This window comes from Patella vulgata, chromosome 6 (assembly GCF_932274485.2).
Source record: "Patella vulgata chromosome 6, xgPatVulg1.2, whole genome shotgun sequence".
NCBI lineage: Eukaryota > Metazoa > Mollusca > Gastropoda > Patellidae > Patella > Patella vulgata.
The window spans coordinates 22,748,882-22,773,877 of NC_065884.2; the positions used below are offsets into that span (position 1 = coordinate 22,748,882).

The 24,996-nt window shown below is 36.3% G+C and overlaps 1 protein-coding gene across 1 annotated transcript; it reads right to left on the reverse strand.

The window, feature by feature from the left end:
* Positions 1-1,888: 1,888 nt before the first annotated feature.
* Positions 1,889-24,961, reverse strand: LOC126825108 (extracellular matrix protein A). Its single transcript, XM_050554595.2, has 18 exons — positions 24,911-24,961; positions 21,987-22,053; positions 21,137-21,246; positions 19,302-19,356; positions 18,636-18,733; positions 18,062-18,128; positions 17,292-17,401; positions 15,070-15,124; positions 14,099-14,196; positions 13,520-13,586; positions 12,897-13,006; positions 9,864-9,918; positions 9,114-9,211; positions 7,733-7,799; positions 5,751-5,872; positions 3,829-3,883; positions 3,191-3,300; positions 1,889-2,219 (listed from the first exon to the last, which is right to left on the reverse strand). Exons 5-18 carry the CDS (start codon positions 18,679-18,681, stop codon positions 2,143-2,145), a joined length of 1,137 nt encoding a protein of 378 aa, XP_050410552.1. The 5' UTR covers positions 18,682-18,733; positions 19,302-19,356; positions 21,137-21,246; positions 21,987-22,053; positions 24,911-24,961; the 3' UTR covers positions 1,889-2,142.
* Positions 24,962-24,996: the final 35 nt, after the last annotated feature.

Genomic DNA, 24,996 nt, shown 5'->3' on the forward strand with positions numbered 1-24,996 from the left:
GGCTCTGGGTATAGATAATTAACACGAATGTTAAATATGGGCAATACAGTACTGGAAGTCAATTCAAGCGGATGGCGCGATGAATTAAAACGGATAGCTATTTTACAAATAAAGGACTAAGTGATATAGATTTCTTCATAAAAGTTAACAGTGTACAACAAAGGCCATCATTATTAACACTGTTCGTAGTGGTACATGAGGCAATCAGAAGAGCAGATCCGGTATTTTAACGGGAGCCAAAGATAGAAGTAGCAAGCAAATTGTAGCTATGAATTTTCATGATCTAGTATATTGTTATAGTGAATATGTTTATAATTATTTTACCCCATACCTTATACACCCAGACAACTTCGATTTACTGAGCAAGTAAATGGTGGACTTATTATTATAAAACTAGAGCGAGATGAACAAGACTTCCATTTGACCCCCCCCCCCCACACACACACACACACCAAAAGTAAACCAAAAAGAAAAAATTGGGAGAGAAATCTGTTTTCTTCTTCGACGTGAAAGACGAAACATGTAATGGTCTCCAATACAGAGTTTCTTTTTATTAGCCTGCCCACTGAATTATTCGCTATCTTGTACTATATTCTCGGCCACCTTTGGAATGCATATGTGTCAAGCCATTTATGCCCAGTAGTTGGAAGTTTTTTTCTATAACAATAAAAATCAAACACAATCGGCCCTAACCTATAGTTGTGAAATGGAAAACCGTGTTTATGAAAACGTAAGCCTTGGTTTAGGCCAAATATATCTATAACAAGAGACACAGACGGCCAATACCCCTACATTATGATTTATGTCAGAGAAGATGTCCAGGGATCTAGTACAGACCATTGGGGAACTTCGAATTTTAACACATCCTTTATGTTTTGTACCCACCTGGGTTGATCGTGTGATCTGATAAGTAAAGGTTGACCTAGCAATCTGAATTGGACAAAAAACTAAGGACGACCAGGACACGTTAAAAAGAAAGAACACTTGTGAGTTGAAATCCGCTGAAAACTGTCTCCAAGTGTTTGTCTCAAACTAATATATATAGTATATAACTATATGCTTATTTGAATGATGTATATAAACTGTAAGCAACAAATTATTAACTTTTTATTTCGCGAAATTCATACAACCTTTATTTTTATCCGTTAGTTAAAATCAAACTAACATCATACCGGCTAAACATCAGTTCGAGAAACAAAATCAAACAGAAGTTCTACGTGTATTAAAATAAATCTTAAACAATAATATAAAACATTTTAAAAGCTTTGATCATAAAAACAAATAATAGTTTACAGTTAAACATCTCAATGAAGACAAATATCACATCAAATATGATGTACAGTATAAAAGTCATGTACATGTATCATACAATATTGTTTCAAAAAATGTTATAAAAATTGTTATTAACTTCGTATGGTGCATTTACATCCTAAATTCATACAACCATCTTATTTATCAGTTGAAACAAACCAACATTAAAGTGGTGAACATCATTTAGAAAAAAAACCCACATCAACTAGAAGTTCTACCTATAGGTACATCTACAATAGAAGTTCTACGTGTAGAGAAGACGATCTCTGGTAAAGAAAAGATCTTAAAATCTACAATAGAGAAGAGGATCTTAAATCCACAATAGAAGGGTACGTGTAGAGAAGAGGGTCGTAAAAAATAGAAGATCTTTATGTAGATACGTAAATTTTAAATCTGCAATGGAAGTTCTACGTATAGAGAAGAAGATATCAAATCTACAATAGAAGTTCTACGTGTAGAGAAGAGGATCTTCTATTGTAGATTTTTTTTATCTTCTTCTCTATACGTAGAATTTCTATTGTAGATTGAAGATTTTCTTACCTACACGAAGAACTTCTATTGTAGATTTAAGATCATTTTCTCTACACTTACACGTAGAACTTCTATTGTAGATTTAAGATCCTCTTATCTACACGTAGACCTTCTATTGTAGATTTGAGATCTTTTTCTCTATACGTAAACACGAAGATCTTAAATCTACAATATAAGTTTTACACTGCTGGCATAAAACATTACCCTTGATTTTAAAAATCGACATAATTATTATTATTTAAAGCTATAGTATTGACATTGTTGGAAATGTATAAAAAACTGTGTTGGAATTTATGAAATTTATACTCGAACTAAAGAAACGACAGCCATCATCAATGAAGTTAAAATCACAGAAACAGTTAAACTGCCAGCGGAATCTGAAATTCATATGAATATAACGAATATTAAAATACAATAGCCTTTCCCTTGGAATATAAAAGGGTATGAAAATTTACGATTTGTTTTTTTTTATTTAACAGTTGCTTTGCTTATATCCTAGCTTCAACGAGTTTTAAGCTAGGAATTCAAATTTGAATATATTTGGAGCGAACTGACTGGTCTTTTGATAACATACTTATAAGAATGATCTCTTCCTTGGTTTGAACGTAAATAGGGTTTCTTTTTATGAAGATATTTAGTCTACCTATACACGCCTATACTTTTGTCTTAATATAATATCAGTATTTTAACATGGTCAATGCTAAACAGACATGGTCAATGCTAAATTTCTACTTGTTTCCGAAGTGTTGATTCATATCTAAGATTTAGAAATGTGAAAACTCGGTTCTAGACAGATACATTTACAAACAAATATGGTGCGGTGGAGATAAGCGACAAAAGTAATAATAATACTTTTATCGCTTATCTTGGCACTGTCCTAACCTGGACATCTGTTCTACACTCCTTTGACAAGGGCAAACCACGCCTGACAATCCTAATCAACCCTCTCGGCCAACACCGAGTTCGAACCCGAAAATGAGAAGCTTGCTCGCTAAACAGGAGTTTTCGGGTTTGAACTCGGTGTTGCCCGAGAGTGTTGCTTAGGATTGTCAGGTGTGGTTTGCCCTTGTCATAGGAGTGTAGGACATAGGTCTCGGTTAGGACAGTGTCAAGTTATTCGGATTGGACAATAAACCGAGACCCCGTGTACTTGAAAGGGCTAATGACAAATTGAATTCGAAATAAGAATAGACTGTAGCTCCGCTGTCAGAGTCAAAATTGCCTCATAGCAGTGTCTCTATGGAGATATGTCCGTCTTCAATAGCCCAGTCGGTGCAAAAAATAGACCGTTACACCCCATTTTATTCCATTTCATTTTTAATTTAAATATGCAAATTGGATAACTTACTACAAATTTCTGTCTTCTTTGTGGCAGCTGTAGTTTTGGCGTCAGCCAGTGTAGTAGTACCACAGTCATCATTTACACCATTTAAACATGTTACATATGCCTCAGCTACACTACAAGACATTAACACACAAAAACGTCTCACACGCATTTTTAAATATTGAGGTTTTACGGCAACTTAGGTCGGGTTTTAAAATATTTTATTCATTATCTAGTAGGCCAGACGAGTATAATTCTCCTTAAGAGTCAAAGCACAATCACCAAGGTTAATACTTACGAGGTAAACAATGAGGTTGAATAAGTGAATATTTTGACAAAAATTACATAATAACTTTGCAACCTTTTGCAGGCAATATCAATGTAGCATTTACATACTGAAATCTTTAATGTTTGCAAAGAAAATCATCGAGAACGTAAATCGGGAGGGGACCAAAATATTGTTAACGGGAATAAGTTCCTTACAACACCTGTAAATATGTATAAAATCGGTTCGGACAAGAAAGGGGTGTTTACCAACGGATGAGTTAACTACAATATACGTCCACATTAAAACACTGACCTATAAAAATCCCGAAACATTGATAAACCGGTTTAATTGGAAATTAACATAAAGTTCAAAATAAGTTTTGTTAAATACTTACGTGCATGTTTTTATACTTTCATCATATGTAGCTTTACAATTGTCACAATCAGTAGCTTGAAATAATATCATAGTTTACATATTAATGACGTTAAACATATTTATAACGTTACCAGAACATTATTACGTTACTACGCAAGAAGAATAGAGACTTTTGGCAAGAGTGAATTCCTGGTCCGTATCGCGTATCCGTATGGATTTGGTGTGTGACGTCATCAGTGTGTGTGTGTATTTCTCATACGTGATACGGCACACGGATACGGCAGCACGTATCGATCAGCTTTTATACGGAGAAGGTCCGTATAACATCGTCGTCTTTTTACCGTCTTTTGTGCTACTTGTAGAGTCATTGTAGACGCTGAATTGTTGTATCGTAGCGTTTTTATGAATCTATGTGTATCATGGAACACGAAGGTGTGTATTTGATGTGATTTTAACAATGATAAAGAGTGGAATTTAATCATTATTTTTGATGGTTTTCACGGAATTTAATTTTCATACTTTTCCTGCCTGTCGGTCTACATGCTGGTTGATCTACATGCTAAATTCAGGGAGGTGGATCTTTGCAAATCTGTAAATGACTTTATTCTATGGTAAAGGGGTATAAACTTTCTGAAATGATGCATTAGTGAAACCAAAAATTGCTGTCGAGTTGAAGTCGAAGATTTTTTAAAAAGATTCGACATTAATTTTTTTTTTGAATAGCCCAGCGACTGCCGAGTGACTTCACCAACTCCGGGAAATTGTAGTCTAGGTACTTGACTAATACTGATGGTGATCTTGGTAGATATCTGTCATCATGCTGTAATAGAACTAAGTTCAGCTCAGCTATATGCATACTTACGCGACGCGAAAATCTGCCAAAACTCTAAAACTACATTGACGTAACGTATCACGTATACGATACGGATACGTGATACAGATGGTAAACATTCCGATTGCCAAAAGTCTCTATTAAACACAACATTACCCCGCAAGAAGATATCACCCACCAAAAAAATGTTATGTGATCTCATAATCAATGTGTGTTATGGAAATCAAATAAGCATCAACCCAATACTAAAATGTAGAATGTTTATATGGAGATGAAAATAATCCGTGATATATAATGCTGTTTAAGTGAAAACAAAATATCTAAGAAGCGTTGATCTGTCAAGGGGTATATAAATCAACGAAAAATCAAAGCAAAACCCCGATGTTCGATAATGTTCATCTGCACGACTGAACCGAAAACCCCCAAGGCAACAAAGTCTACGAAATAACTGAAAAGTGTATCTGGAGTTCCTATATTCTGTAAATACGTTCTAAATCCCTTTGCTACCTGTCAAATTTTGGCGCCAAAGTTACATACAATGCAATAAAGTGTTCAACGTTTTTCGGGTTGTTCCCTTGCACTCTATATTATCGTTAACATCTTTGTTCCATTTTCTTTTCTTTTTTCATTTTGTTGTGTTTTGACTTTGTTCCTATATCGTTTGTTCCTATATCGTTTGTTCTTCTGATGCATATACTTGCACTAGTAAGTTTAGAGGAGATAAATAAATCCGCGACCTTGGATAGGCCCTGTTTCTCAAAAACTTAAAGCTAAAATCACCAAAATAGATTTTAACTAAAATCAAAATGAAATTTCAAATTTTATGCGTTTCACGAAGATATATTGTAACTTAAAATGTACTTTTAATAGATTTTAGTTAAAGTTGCTTACGTTCGCGCAGTGTACATTTCGGGTGCAGGCACTTGGGGTGCAAGCAAATTATAGGCTTCGAAACTGACAACTGTTGACATGTTGAAATTATTAGGTGTTTCTAATCTATTGTGCAAAGCTTTTCATGAAATAAGAAAAAATTGGTTGGTGTTGGTAAATTTGTTTAAGTTTTTGTGAAACAGGGTCCAGGATGTGCAAGCCGTGAACATGTAACTTACGACAAAATTCTGTTGTCAGTGCTGCAGCTTCCTGTTTCACTTCTACAAGTGCAGTAACGGTATCACCAGTACCACAGTCATCATTTACACCATTTAAACATGTTACATATTTCTGTGCTACACTATTAAGACATAAAATATGTTATACAATGTCTCTACTACATGGTCAATATGTAATTTAGGCATCAAAATACGTCGCCCGAAATAAATAAATTGCTGTTTTCCATAAGTATGTGTTATAGTTTAATGTGGAATAGTGATTAGTGTGAAATCATTACCCGAGATAAAGTCAAGGGTGTCGTGTTTGACAGATCGGAAGTTTTATACAATTTATTTTTTGTTACCCTATGTTATAATTTAATATAATATTATCATCACAGTCATATTGTGTTAGGGGGGGTTGGATGGCTGAATGGTTAGCGTGCGCGCGCTGTATCATAAAGTCTGTCATTGAGTCGACTGGCGTGGTTTCGAATCCCCGGTTGTACGTGGCAAGGAGTAGGGTCGCCTGTCCAACCTCGTGGGTTTTCTCCGGGCCCTCCGGTTTCCTCCCACTGCTAAAGACCCCTACGCGCAAGCGAATTATGTAAATAAAATTAAAGATACATTATGGGAGATTTTTATAGAGAGTTGGCCATTCTTACTATAACAGTTCAAAAGTAGATGATGAAAGAAGAATATATTGAAAAATTCAGTCAAATTACTGTATTCTGAACATAGTTATCATCGTTGTAATATTTGCCTAGAAATGGTAGCGAATTGTGGCTTCACCTTCGCTGATCGTTTGATTGACAGGCGTTAACTCCACCTACATATCTCGATTATCAAGTAAAGTTTTCAATGGCACACGGAAACGCTTTACAGCGTCCTCGCTAAGTACACTCTATCATTTAGCCTCGATCTAACTGACGTATTTTCATCAGGTTACCCCTTATTTGATTTAATCAATTAGTGAAATCCTATTTAAATCCGAGCTGTAGCCGAGCCATCCGTGGGTCTACAGAGTTGATTTTGGTCTTGTTGTTTAAATAAAGATCTAATTTATAATTTCTATAACATCTGAAGCCTAAATTAAGACTTGCAATAATCAGATTTAGCTCTTGCATAATGCATGTTTAAACCATATGTTAGTCCCGAAATGACCTAGTTTGTGTCGAGTGGACGTTAAACCCCATTTCTCTCTCTCTCTCATATTGTGTTAGGAAAGGTTTTACGACTGTCAATCGTACTCTTAAAGGAGCTAAATAGCTAATATTTGGGACCTAGAAATTGACACAAATGGGTCGCAACGCACAGTAATGTAATATGAATGTATATAAACTGATTCACAATCACATTCCGTTTTTACTCTAATTTCAAATCAGTTATGTTCGGCGAAATACGCCATAAGTCTCAATCGAATGGCTGTCTCTAGTGCCTGGTTATAGTATTTATTGTGCATGCACTCCAGATAGGAATATGACGTCACCGTTTGACATGACATGTTGAATAATTATGCCTAGCTTCGTTCTCCGAGTCCCTTGTTACAAATGGCGCTGAAACAAATGAAATGGGGTTTAACGTCCTACTGTTTTGTGGAGCTGAAACGCATTATAGTACACGAAGTACACGATTCGTGTACCAATGGTAAATAAATTTTTATTTTATTTTAAATATTGAATATCAGAAGCCCATCCTTTTCCGTTAAGATCACAACATCAATGCTGATTTAAATTGACATTCGTGTTTTGAATGTTGAAGACTTTGGATGATACTGCGTTAGAGACTTAGCTACTTTAACCCAAACCCACTACGTTACTAGAGGTTAATGCCGAATTACAACTGAAGCGTTATCTCAGAATAATGTTTTAGAACCAGTTCCGTGCGTTGGCCTTCAACAGCACACGACTAATCCGCTAAAAACAGAAGAATCGCTACGTTTGATTTAGCTACCACATAGATGAGAATTGTAAAACAACAGTAATGTTTAGAATCTTACTTACGTGCAATTATTAGCATTAGCTTCGGCCATATCAGTATCATATGTAGTGGAACAGCCATCACATGTACCTGTATTAATACGGGGATATAACATGATTGTATTTTTAAAAAAAATACATTACTCTTGAGTATTGAGCATAATACATGTAGACCTATATACAATTTGTTCCTTGGTCACGGAAAATATATATTTATTTTAAAACGGACACTGTTTATCTTAAAGGATTTTGTTAAAAATCTATCAGTCTATCGCCCAGATTCAGCCGTTTACATAGTAAGTATAAGGTTTGTTGAATAATTGATAAGTTTATGTCGCTGTATACATTAGCTGTCATTGTTTTAACACTTTTATAAAGGATACTACTTATCTTCGGGGATTTTGGTCAAATTTGGTAAAAAAAAAACCTGCCAATCTATCGATCAATCTGAATATCCATTATGCTCTTGAAAAAAAGTAGGGGATATCGAAAAATAGTCATGGACACTGGACATGCTTTGAGAGTATGTTCAAAGATGAAGAACTTATCGCCCTAACAGAGCCACTGAGCAGCACTTGCGACACGCGTGTGTAATGTCAGATGAGTTCAGATTTACTCTGGATTTCACCGATATGCGTGCTCGCGTTTGGAGGAGTGTAAATGAGCGTCATGCTAACGTTAACGTCAGACAGCATGACAGATTCGGGCGTGGGTCTGTTATGGTGTGGGGAGGAATCACCATGACTGGCAGAACGGACGTGCATATTGTTCAAGGAAGGGTCATTGGTGTGTACTACCCTGACCACATCCTGGCACCGATAGTTCTGCCCTTTGCTCAACGTGCAGGTCGAGGTTTCATCTTTCAAGATGATAATGCCCGTGCCCACAGCGCTCGAGTCGTAACTTGACTACCTCCAGCGTCACCATATTGTCCATATGCCTTGGCCAGCCATGAGTCCTGACCTTTCCCCTATAGAGCATGTCTGGGACATGACCGGGAGACGTGTTCGTCGACGTCAACGTCAACCGACAACACTGCAAGAATTGGCAGTGGCACTGCACGAGGGGTGGGTCAGATTGCCCAAAATCGTGATTGGACGGTTGATTAGGAGCAAGCCACGACGAATTGCTGAATGTCTGAGGATTGGATTGAGCAATTACTCAAAAATCAAAAACGTCCATTTTCACTTTTGACAGTGTATCTCTTTGCGAGTGAAATGGGGCCATCAGGTAAGCGCCCATATGAACTGTTTATGTTCATGTGTAGGCAATTGGCCTGTTATTAACATACACTGGTTACCGCTAATAAAACAACAGTGCATTTCCGCAGTTTTGTACTGTTTCTAAATATCCCCTACTTTTTTTGAAGAGTATATAATACACATCAAACCTTTTCGTTACTTACCGCCGCCAGTACATGTGGTCGTTACCGTAGCAGAAGCTTCTGACATTTTTCCTGAATTGCATGTAGTTTTAGCACAAGTGTCGTAGGTCGTTGCATCCCTGTTTTAAATAAATAAATAATTGAATAGGTAGATACATGGATGGATGGATGGATGGGTGGACGGACGGACGGACGGGCGGAGGGACGGGGGAACGAATCAATCCAAATCAAATCAATAGAAAGGCGACAGAAAATAATTGTCTGCATAAATGTATATTGATAGGATTCCTTCTTGTCCTAAAATCCCACTGAGGACTTTAAATTCACAACGAACTCAATTCAGTGTTGCGTTCACTCAAGTTCTTAAGTTTTAACGAAACCAGGCGAAGCCTCCGTAAAAAGTGGTCGAAACATTCTGGGTTTCGATATTGTACTTCCGTTTGATCGTTTGAACAAAAGCGGCAAATCTAAAAGTACCACTAAGTGTTCACCAACCAGCGGACAGGGATATCCACCATAATATAGCCCATGGGGGTATAAAAATACCGAAACACTGCTCAACCGAATTAGTTCATTTGGAATAAAGCATAACCTTAGTAACTACCCCCCCCCCCCCCCAAAAAAAAAAAAAAACCCTACAAAAACAAGGTGTATATTCCCTTAATATTTTGAAAAAAATCCACATCCACTAAAGTGTAGATTTTGAAAAAAACAATTTGTATCATTATCACTTTGTATCACTGTAGATTCAAAATAAGTAAATATACTTACGTGCATGATTTTGCACTGGCATCATATGTAGATTTACATTCATTACAGCCAGTGGCTTAAAATAATATTATAGTTTACATATTAATGACATTAAACTTATAACGTTACATCACGTTACCAGGAAAGAAGATTAAATTAAACACAATGACATAACGTTTTCAGGCAAGAAAAATAAACACACCAGCGGCTGCCAGGCAGGATACGCCCACATTTTCGAGAGATGGATAGAGAACAAGCTAACAAGAAAGTGATTTTTCCTACTATCAAGGGCCATAATTCAGGAAATTACAATTCAATATGCGCGAATATCGAAAGGAACTGAGATCTTTGTGTTATAAACTTACATTTCAAGTTTCAACTAAATCGGATAAAAATTGTGACCTCTGGTCCACAACCTTGATATACCATATTTTTACGCTATTTGTGAACGAACGGCAGCCATTTTGTCTATCAATTTTGGGCCGATTTTCACGAAATTCGAACTCAACCGTCCTTAGGGTGTAACGGTGATATAATAATACGGTTTTTTAAATCAGATAAAAATTATGACCTCTATATGGTCCACAAGCTAAAAACGAGATTTTTCGTACAATCAGGGGCCATAATTCAGGAAGTTACGGTCCGATTTTCACGAAATTCGAACTCAACCTTCTTTAGTGTGTAACGGTGATATAATAATACGTTTTTTTTAAATCGGATAAAAATTATGACCTCTATAGGGTCCACAAGCTAAAAACGCGACTTTTTCGTACAATCAGGGGCCATAATTCAGGAAGTTACGGTCTGATATGCGCGAAGATCGAAAGGAACCGAGATCTTTGGGTTATAAACATACATTTCAAGTTTTAAAAAAATCGGATAAAAATTGTGATCTCTATAGGGTCCACAACCTTGATATACTATATTTTTACGCTATTTGAGAACGAACGGAGGCCATTTTGTCTGTCAATTTTGGGCCGATTTTCACGAAATTCGAACTCAACCGTCCTTAGGGTGTAACGGTGATATAATAATACGGTTTTTTAAATCAGATAAAAATTATGACCTCTATAGGGTCCACAAGCTAAAAACGAGATTTTTCGTACAATCAGGGGCCACAATTCAGGAAGTTACGGTCCGATATGCGCGAATATCGAAAGGAACCGAGATCTTTGGGTTATAAACTTACATTTCAAGTTTCAAAAAAATTGGATAAAAATGGTGACCTCTATAGGGTCCACAAGCTAAAAACGTGATTTTTCGTACAATCAGGGGCCATAATCCATGAAGTTTCGATCCGATACATGCCAATATCGAAAGCAGCCGAGATCTTTTGGGGATAAACCTATATTTCAAGTTTCGTCAAAATCGGATAAAAATTGTGACATGTAGAGAGTCCACAAACAATTGTGGACGGACGTACGTCCGGACGGACAGGGGCGACGGCATAATAGGTCCACATGAAAATGTGGGCGTATAACAACGTTACCACATTAAACACATAACCTTTCCAGACAAGAACGATAAACACACGTTACCACGCAAGTTAATTAAACATGGAATGTTGTCATGGAAATCAAATGAGAAATGATTCTGTAGCAACAACATCTGTAGAATATTTAAATTCATAAAATGTATGTGTCTAATAAGGTTATCATTTTTTAAATTGAACAATTCCACCAAGTCTAAAGCGTTTACAAAGGCTATAGATCAACGAAAAAATAATGTATTTGATAATGTAAAACGGGTCATGCTTTCAGAATTGCACACGTAAAAGTTTGCTCTAGGAGAGAAGTTAGATCATCTTAGGAGGTAGTGCCCTGTAAAGATATCAACATATATGTAGACTGTATAATGTTCATCTACATCACTAGACGTACATTTGTTTTAACTAGGTTTCTGTAACAGAGGCAAAAATGTACAAGTTTAAAAGTATTTTGCAGTTCCTAAAGTCTGATAAAAGCTCTATAAGGCCTTCGCTATCTGCCTCCAAATTTAATAACACCCCTGCGAAATGCACATTATGTTTCACTTCTTTTGGAGTATTTTCTAGTGACTGCTTTGGCTATGTTTCTACATTGTTCGCATAGATGTACGGGCTCGATGACAGTTAGCGGGGTAGAATCCGAAATGCCCGCGAGAGCGGAGAAGGGGAGCTTACCGTGTAGGGACACCCAAAAAAATTTTTGGAAAATTTGACGGCCGCAAACGCGTTTTCCTGCTATTCCAGCCTCTAAATACAGCCACTAGAAAAAGGGTCTAATATAGCCTACTTAGATGGCTGGAAACGCGTTTTTCTGTTATTTCAGTCTGTGAATACAGCAACTTCAACGTGGTCCAATATAGCCTACTTTTGATGGCTGACCTGAATCCCCAACAACCATTCAATCGTCTCGGGGTATGGGGGCCTCGCCCTTCCGTAGGAAATTTTGAAAATGTAACTACCGCAAATGCGTTTTTCTGCTTCTCTAGCCCGTGAGTTAAGCAACTCTAAAATTCTCTAATGGTTTTGTAACCGAAATCCCACTCTATGCTGACCTGAATTCCAACCACCCAATCACACTGTTGCAGCTGCATTCACAAATAATAATCGATAAGGTGCTCAATCGCGCAATTGAGCACGCAATGGCGACACCAAACGACTTCATAATGATGGTTGCTAGGCAGAAGTGTAAAAATGATAAATTCGTTGATGCTCATGCTAAACCTGTAAAGCATCAATGAAGAAGACGTTTTTCTTCTAAATAAAATAGAATTAAAATTTACACTGAACAACTAAAGATTTTGGATTCTATAAGCACGATTTGTGGATTTGGCGCTATATAAATGGACATATTATTATTATTATTATTATTGTCTTAATTTGAAAGTTACATGGATGGAAGTTAAAAATTACAAGAATTGAAGTTAAAATTTACAAGAATAGAAGTTATAAATTACATGAAAAGGAGTTAGAAATTAGAAGATAGCACGTTAGAATTTTGAATCTAATATACCGCCATAGTTACAACCTATTTCATTTCATTTCATTTGAATGCAATTTGGATAACTTACTACAAAATTCCTCCTTCTTTGTGGCAGCTGCAGTTTTAGTGTCAACCAGTGTAGTAGTACCACAGGCATCATTTACACCATTTAAACATGTTACATATGCCTCAGCTACACTATAAGGCATAAAACATGTTATTTTGTAATATGTAACTTTATATTTGACATCACAAATCTGATGTAGGGATTAACGCCGGGGTGGAGCCGGTATGCCGCTAGTCATTAAACCGATAAGAAGAGCCATAACGTTTTAGCTACCAAATATATTAAAGCGGTTATAAATAAGTCGATGCTAGTCAGAATTATTTGTCGCCATGAATCATCTTTTCATCATACAAATTGCATCTTAATTCCGAAATTTTAGCAGGTTTTAAGCTATGGTTCTTTCTGTCGTCTTGAATAATGCCCATTGTTTATGTCTGTATGGCGCAAGGACTTTGTAAACAATAATTAAAAATTAGAGTTTCAAATTTTGTATTTGAGACATGTAGAGGCTTATAAGATTCAATCTGTTTGTAGATGACCATACAATATATAACATGCTTTAATTCCTTGGTTGTTTTTTTTTATAAAGTAATAATAATATTGCACCTTTAAAGAACTATAATAATATTTAGAATCTTACTTACGTGCATTTATTAGCATCAGTCACGGCCACATCAGTATCATATGTATTGGAACAGTCATTACATGTACCTGTATAATATAAGGATATAAAATGATTGTGTTTAAAAATAAAAATAAAACATTGGGGGTGGGTGAGCGGTATTTTTGACCTTAAAGATATTAAAATACATGGTAGGTATATGCATGTAATTAAAGATTCACTCCCGGCTTAATTTGTTACTTTGTACATTTGTGCAAAACGGATCATGCTAACGGGATTGCACACGTAAAAGTTTGCTTTAGGAGTGAATTTAGATCATCTTAGGACGTAGTGCCCTGTAATGTATATGTAGACATTCTATATAAAAGATTTTTATAACGGATACTGCTTATATAAGGGGATTTTTTTCAAATTTGGTAAAACAAATCTGTCAGTCTATCGCCCAGATTTAGGAGTTTAAATAGTTATTAAAATGTTTGTTGAATTGACATGTTTATGTCACTGCATACATTAACTGTCATCGTTTTCATAACCATAGTTATAATTATTTAACAATCTGAATATCCATATATAATACACATCAAACCTTTTCAATACTTACCGCCATCAGTACATTTGGTCGTTACCGCAGTGGAAGCTTCTGACATTATTTCTGAACTGCATGTAGTTTTAGCACAAGTGTCGTAGGTCGTTGCATCCCTGTTTTAAATAAATAAATAAATAAATAAATAAATAAATTAAACAAACAATCGACGGACAGACGAACCAAACCGAACCAAACCAGAGAGAGAGAGAGAGAGAGAGAGAGGTAATTTCGGAAGTAACATGTTTCAATAATCCGCTTGATCGTAGGGGTCTTTAGCAGTCGGAGGAAACCAGCGGACCCGAAGAAAACCCCCGAGGTTGAAACCACGCCAATGACAGATCTTATGATCTAACGCCTATACGTTAAACCATTCGACCAACCAACCCCGCAAATTTACATTTGGGAAACAAAATGGAGGGATACCAATAGGACAAAGATGCTTTCCGTGTGTCGCATTAAGCCAGTTTTAAAATAGTTCCTTTTTGTTCAGTACCAGTTGGAAACTGGTTTATGAAATCTACTCTAACATACCACGCTTTAGGAGTATCGCTTGTCAACAATTGTTTAGTTTCTAAATCACACATAATAAAAACATCGGTTTAAAACTAAAACTATTTTTCGGTGCGATAACGTTACCCTTAACAGAAATGGCCGTTTATCATAATGTAACATGTATTGCTAGTTTTCATATACATTATTTTTTTTTTTTTTTTTTTTGCTGGGGGGGGGGGGGGGGGTTAACGTTCACTCGACACAAACTTGGTCGTTTCGGGACTGTCATGGTTATATTTTATTTTAATAATGCGCTAGCTCGTATGGGTTTTTAGCAGTGGGAGGAAACCCAACGTGTATATCCCCTTAATATTTTGAGAAAAAAAAAATCCATTAAACTGCTAAACTGTAGATTCTGAATCAACAATTTGTATCATTAAGATCACCAAAGCTGACAATTTCACTTTAGATTAAAAATAAGTAAATATACTCACGTGCATGATTTTGTACTGGCATCATATGTAGATTTACATTGATTACAGCCAGTGGCTTAAAATAATATTATAGTTTACATATTAATGACATTAAACACATAACGTTACCAGTCACATTAAAGACATCAAGTTCACCAGACAAGAAAATTAAACTAAACACATAACGTTTCCAGGCAAGAACAATAAACACACAACGTTACCACACAAGGACATTAAACACATAACGTTTCCAGGCAAGAACAATAAACACACAAGGTTACCACCACACAAGGACATTAAACACATAACGTTACGAGGCAGGAACATTAAACCATAGAATATATACAGAGTATATAATATTTCTATGATTAAACACATAACGTTACAATTTCACCCACCACCAACATTTTCATTATGTGATCCAATAATCACTATATGTTGTCATGGAAATCAAATGAGACGTGACTCCGTAGCAACAACTCTATGTTTAAATGTTTAAATTCATAAAATGTATGTGTCTAATATGGTCATAATTTTTTAAACTGGACAATTCCACGTCTAAAGCGTTTACAAGGGCTATAAATCAACATAAAGCTTTTACAGGGGCTATAGATCAACGAAAAAATAATGTATTTGATAATGTAAAACGGGTCATGCTATTGGAATTGCACACGTAAAAGTTTGCTCTAGGAGTAAAGTTAGATCATCTTAGGAGGTAGTGCCCTGTAAAGATATCAACATATATGTAGACTGTATAATGTTCATCTACATCACTAGACGTACATTTGTTTTAACTAGGTTTCTGTAACAGAGGCAAAAATGTACAAGTTTAAAAGTATTTTGCAGTTCCTAAAGTCTGATAAAAGCTGTTTAAGGCCTTCGCTATCTGCCCCTAAATTTAATAGCACGCCTGGGAAATGCACACTAGTTTCCATTTCTTTTGGAGTATTTTCTAGTGACTGCTTTGGTTGTGTTTCTACATTGTTCGCATAGGTGTATGGGCTAGATGACAGTTTGGGGGGGAGCGGGGATCCGAAATGACCGAAAAAATTTCGGGTTACAGACTGCGGCGCCGGTTTTCTGCGAGAGCGGAGGAGGGGAGCTTACCGCGTAGGAAACCCCATAGAAAATTTGGGGAATTTTGACGGTCGCAAACGCGTTTTCCTGCTATTCCAGCCTCTTAATACAGCAACTTCAACGGGGTCTAATATAGCCTACTTAAGATGGCTGACTCGAATTCCAATTCGCTATCTGCCCCCAAAATTTAATAGCACGCCTGGGAAATGCACATTATTTTCCATTTCTTTTGGAGTATTTTCTAGTGACTGCTTTGGTTGTGTTTCTACATTGTTCGCATAGGTGTACGGGCTCGATGACAGTTTGGGGGGGGATCCGAAATGACCGAAATAATTTCGGGTTACAGACAGCGGCGCCGGTTTTCTGCGAGAGCGGAGGAGGGGAGCTTACCGCGTAGGAAACCCCATAGAAAATTTTGGAAATTTTGACGGTCGCAAACGCGTTTTCCTGCTATACCAGCCTCTTAATACAGCAACTTCAACGGGGTCTAATATAGCCTACTTAAGATGGCTGACTCGAATTCCAATTAACCGATCAAGTCCACGGAGACGGACCGTCGGGCGAAATTTTGAAAATTTAACTGCTGCAAACGCGTTTTCATGCTATTACAGTCTGTGAATACAGCAACTTCAATGTGGTTCAATATAACCTACTTTTGGTGTTGCAGTAGTACAGTCGGTGCATAAAAGTAGGTAGTTACAACCTTTTTCCTTTCATTTAAATTCAAATTGGATAACTTACTACAAAATCACACTGTTGCAGCTGCATTCACAAATAATAATCGATGCCCGCAAAAATGTCGCACAGAGTGGAGTATAATTCAGCCTTTTAGGTGACCATTGAATCTAACCTACTGACATTTTTGAATAGTACAATTAAATATTTTACGGTGACAATAAAGCTGCAGAACAGGTACTATGTTTCGGAGATTGAGCACTAATTAGAAGGGGTAGTACAAAGTCCCCATATTCAACTTCGGGTATGTGGTGGGGAGAAAAATAATTTCTCTGACTCATCAGGTATTTATTAGCAAACCGAGTAACTTACTGAAGAATTCGGTTTTCTGTGTTGCAACTTCAGTTTTCTTCGCTGAGAGTGTTGCATAAAAGTCGGTCGTTACAGCCCATTTCATTTCATTTCATTTAAACTCAAATTTGATAACTTACTACAAAATCCCTCCTTGTTTGCTGCAGCTGCAGTTTTGGTGTCAGCCAGTGTAGTAGTACCACAGGCATCATTTACACCAATTAAGCATGTTACATATGTATCTGCTACACTATAAGACATAAAACATGTTATATTGTTTTCCGATGTGGAATGGGGATTAACGCCCGGGTGGAGTCGGGATGTCGTGGGAGTTTTAAACCACCCTCACAATTTCGTTTCTTTTCTCGATTACGATCTACTTGAGCCATATTATGGTAGCGATAACATTAAAATATTTTCAATAATGCACAACACAAAATACAAATACAGTTATTATTTCTAAGGTTGCCGGTCTGTGTTGGATGAGATTACCGTTCCTGCCATAACGTCACAGCTATTTTAATACTAGATAGTGGATAAACGATACATAAAACATCTGAAACGGCTGGCCATTAAACCGATGAGAAGAACAATAACGTTTTAGCTACCAATTATATTAAAGTGGTAATAAATAAGTCCATGCTAGTCAGAATTAATTTCGAAATTTTAGCAGGTTTTAAGCCGTCTTGAATAATGCCCATTGTTTATGTCTGTATGGCGTAACGACTTTGTAAACAATAATTAAAACTTAGAGTTTCAAATTTTGTATTTGAGACATGTAGAGGCTTATAAGATTCAATCTGTTTGTTGATGAACATACAATATTAGCATGCTTTAATTCCTTGGTTGTTTTTTTTATAAAGTAATAACAATATTGCACGTATATAAAAATATTTAGAATCTTACTTACGTGCATTTATTAGCATCAGCCACGGCCACATCAGTATCATATGTATTGGAACAGTCATCACATGTACCTGTATAATATAAGGATATAAAATGATTGTGTTTAAAAATAAAAATAAAACAGTGGGGGTGGGTGTGCGGTATTTTTGACCCTAAAGACATTAAAATACACGTAATTGCATGTAATTAAAGATTCACTCTCGGCTTAATTTGTTACTTTGTACATTTGTATAAAACGGGTCATGCTAACGGGATTGCACACGTAAAAGTTTGCTCTAGGAGTAAATTTAGATCATCTAAGGACGTATATAGTCCCCTGTTAAGCATATGAAGATTTATATATAAAAGATTTTTATAACGGATACTGCTTATACTGGGGGATTTTGTTCATATTTGTTAAAACAAATCTGTCAGGCTATCCACGAGATTGAGGAATTTAAATAGTTATTAAAATGTTTGTTGAATTGACAAGTTTATGTCAATGCATACATTAACTGTCATCGTTTTCATAACCATAGTTGTAATTTAACAATCTGAATATCTACATATAATACACATCAAACCTTTTCAATACTTACCGCCGTCAGTACATGTGGTCGTTACCGCAGATGAAGCTTCTGACATTATTTCTGAACTGCATGTAGTTTTAGCACAAGTGTCGTAGGTCGTTGCATCTCTGTTTTAAATAAATAGATAATGGAATAGGTAGATACATGGATGGATGGATGGATGGATGGTGGACAGACGGACGGGGGGGGGGGGGCGACAGTCTTCGGTAGACAGGGTGGAGCAGAAAAGTAGGACTCTTAGACTCAGTTCATGTCTGTTTAGTTTATCGTCTGCCTCTAAATCATGAATAAACACAAACCAGACAGAAAATGTAAAGTCAACTAAACTCGCTATGCAAAGAAGAAAGAGACAAAGACTATCAATAGAAAGGTGACAGCAAATAATTGTCTGCATATATGTATATCGATAGGATTCCTCCTTGTCAAAATATCCTACTGAGGAGTTTAAATTCACAAATAACGCAATTCAGTTTTGCGTTCACAAACGTTCCTAAGTTTTAACGAAACCAGGATATGCCTCCGTAAAAAGTTGTCGAAACAATGTGTATATCCCCTTAATATTTTGAAAAACAAATCCACTAAACTGTAGATTCTGAATCAACAATTTGTATCATTAAGAGCACCAAAGCTGACAATTTATTTCACTTTAGATTCAAAATAAGTAAATATACTCACGTGCATGATTTTGTACTGGCCTCATATGTAGATTTACATTGATTACAGCCAGTAGCTTAAAATAATATTATAGTTTACATAATTATTAATGACATTAAACACATAATGTTACCAGTCACATTAAAGACAACACGTTACCAGGCAAGATAATTAAGTTAAACACATAACGTTTCCAGGCAAGAACAATAAACACACAACGTTACCACAAAGGACATTAAACACATAACGTTACGAGACAGGAACATTAAACACATAACGTCACTCTCCACCAACATTTTCATTATGTGATCCAAAAATCACTGTATGTTGTCATGGAAATCAAATGAGAAATGATTCGTAGCAACAACTCTGATCTGTAGAATGGTTAAATTCATAAAATGTATGTGTCTAATACGGTCATGATTTTTTAAACTGAACAATTCCACGTCTAAAGCGTTTACAAGGGCTATAAATCAACAAAAATTATGTATTTGATAATGTAAAACGGGTCATGCTATCGGAATTGCACACGTAAAGGTTTGCTCTAAGAGTAAAATTAGATCATCTTAGGAGGTAGTGTCCTGTAAAGATATCAACATATATGTAGACTGTATAATGTTCATCTACATCACTAGACGTACATTTGTTTTAACTAGGTTTCTGTAACAGAGGCAAAAATGCACAAGTTTAAAAGCATTTTGCAGATAAAAGCTCTATAAGGCCTTCGCTATGTGCCCCCAAATTTAATAGCACCCCTGCGAAACGCACATTACGTTCCATTTCTTTTGGAGTATTTTCTAGTGACCGCTTTGGCTGTGTTTCTACATTGTTCGAATAGGTGTACGGGTTCGATGACAGTTAGTGGGGCAGAATCCGAAATGCCCGAAATAATTTCGGGTTACAGATGGCGGTGCCGGTTTTCTGTGAGAGCGGAGGAGGGGAGCATACCGTGTAGGAACCCCCAAAGAAAATTTTGGAAAATTTAACGGCCGCAAACGCGTTTTCCTGCTATTCCAGACTCTAAATACAGCAACTTCAAAGGGGTCTAATATAGCCTACTGAAGATAGTTGACTCGAATTCCAATCAACCAGTCAATCGTTTACAGTCCACGCAGACGGGGCCGTCGGGTGAAAATTTTGAAATTTTAACTGCTGCAAACGCGTTTACCTGTTATTTCATTTTGTGAATCCAGCAACTTCAATGTGGTCCAATATAGCTTACTTTTGGTGGCTGATCTGAATCCCCAACAACTAATCAATCGTCTCGGGGTATGGGGGCCTCGCCCTCACTTAGGAAATTTTGAACATTTAACTACCGCAAATGCGTTTTTCTGCTTCTCTAGCCCGCGAGTGAAGCAAGTCTCTAATGGTTTTGTAACCAAAATCCCACTCTATTCCAACCTGAATTCCAACCACCCAATCACACTGTTGCAGCTGCATTCACAAATAATAATCGATGCCCGAAAATATGTCGCACAAATTAGAGTATAATTCAGCCTTTTAGGTGACCATATCATCTAACCTACTGACATTTTTAAATAATACAAGTAAGTATTATACGGTGACCATAAAGCTGCAGAATAGGTACTATGTTACGGGGAAATGAGCACTAACAATAAGAGGTAATAAAAAGTCTCCATATTAAACTTCGGGTATGTATTGGGGAGAAAATTAATTTCTCTGACTCATCAGGTATTCATTAGCAAGCCGAGTAACTTACTGCAGAATTCGGTTTTCTGTGTTGCAACTTCCGTTTTCTTCTCTGAGATTATTGCAGTAGTACAGTCGGTGTATAAATGTTGATCGTTACAATCCATTACATTTCATTTCATTTGAATGCAAATTTGATAACTTACTACAAAATTCCTCCTTGTTTGTTGCAGCTGCAGTTTTGGTCTCAGCCAGTGTAGTAGTACCACAGGCATCATTTACACCATTTAAGCATGTTACATATGTATCTGCTACACTATAAGACATAAAACATGCTATATTGTAATATGTAATTTTGACATCACAATTCTGATGTGGAAAAGGGATTAAGGCCGGGGTGTAGCCGAGATGTCATGGTGCCCATGCGGGGAGAATTAAACCACCCTCACAATTTCGTTTCTTTTTTCGATTACAATCTATCTTAGTCATATTATGGTAGCGATAATATTAAAATATTTTCAATAATGCACAACACGAAATACAAATACAGCTATTATTTCTAAGGCTGCTGGTCTGTGCTGGATGAAATTACTGTTCCTCCCTATAACGTCACAGCTATTTTAATACCAGATAGTGAATAAACTGTACATAAAACATCTGAAACGACTGGCCATTAAACCGATGAGAAAAACCATAACGTTTTAGCTACCAATTATATTAAAGCGGTAATAAATAAATCGATGCTAGTCAGAATTATTTGTCGCTATGAATCATCTTTTCATCATACAAATTGCATCTTAATTTCGAAATTTTAGCAGGTTTTAAGCCGTCTTGAATAATGCCCATTGTTTATGTCTGTATGGCGCAACGACTTTGTAAACAATAATTAAAAATTAGAGTTTCAAATTTTGTATTTGAGACATGCAGAGGCTTATAAGATTCAATCTGTTTGTAGATGAACATACAATATATTGCATGCTTTAATTCCTTGATTGTTTTTTTTATAAATTAATAACAATATTGCACGTATATAATAATGTTTAGAATATTACTTACGTGCATTTATTAGCATCAGTCACGGCCACATCAGTATCATATGTAGTGGTACAGATATCACATGTAGCTGTATAATATAAGGATATAAAATGATTGTGTTTAAAAATAAAAATAAAACATTAAGCGCTATTTTTGAGCTTAATGTTATTAAAGTACATGTTAGGTATATAAATACAAGATTTACTCCCGGCTTAAAGTTACAATTTCATATTTTCTAAGAAAGTCAAAACATAATTATTTCTATGCCTTTCGCTCAATAGGTTGTCAACTCACTACTATACGATCATAGGTGTCATTCTCACACTTAAAACTCATTTACACCGGAAATAATAACACAATTACCTCCCTTGTTTTCTATTCTCCACCATGGAGTAGCTTTTTTTCAAACGTTTGAATTTGAAGAGGAAAATGACATTTTTGCCAATATCTCAACTGGCAATAGTGAATTATAGGATAAATAGGATTATTCTTTAACAAGGTAGGACTGTTTATAGATACCATCTATTTTAAGGCTTTATTTTAATAAATTTTAAAAATATAACGTAAAAATATGAAATTGCAACTTTAATTTGTTACTTTGTAATCTATTCGCACGGAGCCTTACATAGGTGTGCTATATTATACAGTAAATTTACATCATTTTAAAGTAGCCAAATCTTTAACTCATTATCATCCAAAGTCCTCGACATTACAAACACGACTTATTGGTCAATTCAAACCAACATTGATGCTATTATCTTACCGTGAAAAGGTGGGCTTCTGGTATCCAATATTTAAGACACAATGAAAGTTTTAAACTTGACACGTCTGAATGCCTGCAAGCGCCTTTTGTAATGAGCGACTCGATGAACGAGACTAAACATATCGCACAAGGGAAGACTATCGGAGTAGACTGGAATAACCAGGCGCCTAAGACCGCCATTCAATTTGCACCCTTCACGTATTTCGCCGAACATAACAGATTATAAATTACAGTAAAAATAGAAACGATTAAATGTAAATCAATTTATATACATTCATATTACATTATTTTATGCGTCGCGACCCATTTGTGTCCATTTCTAGATGCCAAAGAATAGCGATTGAGCTCCTTTAAGCCCCGTTCATACGGTGACATCTTGTATATACCTGTATATCACAATTTTGATCCGATTTTGAAGAAACTTAAAATATATGTTTATTTCCAAACGATCTGGGTTCACAATCTTTAAAAACAACCACCGTATAAATATATCACTGTTACACCATAATGACGGTTGAGTTCGAATTTCGTGAAAATCAGACCAAAATTGCCCTACGAAATGACCGCTCCTATGCAAGTAGTGTAAAGCCATGGTTTCTGGACCCTCTAGAGGTCACACCTTTTACCCAATTTTGATGAAACTTAAAATATACATTTATATCCCAAAAATCTTGGTTCATTTCGATACTTTCGTGTTTCGAACCATAACTTCCTGGATTATGGCCCTTGATTGTACGAAAAATCGCTTTTTATAGTTTGTCCTCTGTCCATTGGAGGGCGTATCTTGCATGGCAAACGCTTGTTGGTATTGTCATGGAAAGTTTAAGACTCAGAAGACAGAAATATTTCTTATAATTGGTTTAGGCCTTGTTCTAGCAACATATACACGTAGAATGGTTCTACTATGTCTTGCAACATTTTGAGGAATCAGACTGTCAAGTTATCTTCTTACAGCTTGCCATTTTTTTTATGGTTTAACAGTTTTGAGCCTTTTCATTAACTTATACAAATTTCACCGTTCAACAATGGGGCGTTGCTAATGGTAACAACTCAAAATAACAGTGATGCTGTATCCCAGAGAAATTACTAACCGTGTGTAAATTTGATGTGCGTTCATATGGCCAGATTTGCACAGGTAGCAAGTAAACATGTTTTTACTCACATGCTGTACAAATCTGCAAATCGCGCCGTCTGAACGGGGTTAGGAGGTAGTGCAATATTATATATTTCCATATGTGCAGATCAGCACCATGTGCAAATATCGTCATGCGAACTTGCTTTATGTAAATATCCATAAGAAGGTGAGTTAAGTCAGGGATGTGTTTGGATAAAAGATGAAGTTGACCAATCAAAACGCAAGATTCAAACTTAAGCATGTTACAATTGTTGATAAGCGATACTCCTAAAGAGTGGTGTGCTAGATTTCATAAACTAATATTAAACTGGCCCTGAAAACATTAGAACCCGCCTGTCTAACCTGGTGGGTTTTCTCCGGGTAAACCGGTTTCTTTCGACTGCGAAAGATCCCGCCGCGCAAGCGATTATTATAATAAAATTGAAACATATGTTAGTCCCCAAATGACCTAGTTTGTGTCGAGTGGACGTTTAACCCCATCTCTCTTTGTTTCGGCTATGTTTTTATATCGTTTGTTCTATCTGATCTTAGCCTGGAGGTGCCGTGTTCGATCCCTGTATTGGCCGAGAGTGTTCATCGGGATTTTCTGACCTGGTTTCCTCTTGTCAGCTGTCTAGACGTTCGGGTGGTACGAATAATCGAGGCCCCGTGTATACATTGGCGCGCACGTAAAAGATTACTTGGCAGTTGGAATTCGATATAAGAGTAGGCCATAGTTCTGCTGCCCGGGCAAAATTTCCCTCATAGCGCACTGTATGGCACATGCCCGTCTTCATTATCCCAGCCGGAGCAGAACAGTAGGACGTTAAACCCCATTTCATTTTATTTCTTTCTGATCTGGAGTATTTTCTAATGATTGTTTTGGCTGTGTTTCTACGCCGTTTGTTATGTCTGGGTTTTTTTTGTTCTTGTACTGTTCTATAGTCTGTCCTTTAGGTGACCCCAGAATTTAATCTACTGACAGTGTAGTGTATTTTTAGTGGAATAATAAAGTGAATCACGAAAAATGTCAGTCACATAATTTATCAATAACCTTTTTATACTTACCACCATCTGTACATGTGTCTGAAATTGTTGCGGTGGCTGCCGTTTTTTCGACCTCAGAGCAAGCATCGCTAGTAGCATCAGTTGCA

What these genes read in the sequence shown, in the direction of transcription:
- LOC126825108 (XM_050554595.2), bottom strand. Translation starts at nt 18,681, where the DNA reads ATGTCAGAAGCTTCATCTGCGGTAACGACCACATGTACTGACGGCG. An exon ending in GACCACATGTACTGACGGCG is followed by an intron (nt 18,129 to 18,635) that starts GTAAGTATTGAA and finishes TATATTATACAG; the next exon opens with GTACATGTGATGACTGTTCC. An exon ending in GCTGATGCTAATAAATGCAC is followed by an intron (nt 17,402 to 18,061) that starts GTAAGTAAGATT and finishes TATGTCTTATAG; the next exon opens with TGTAGCAGATACATATGTAA.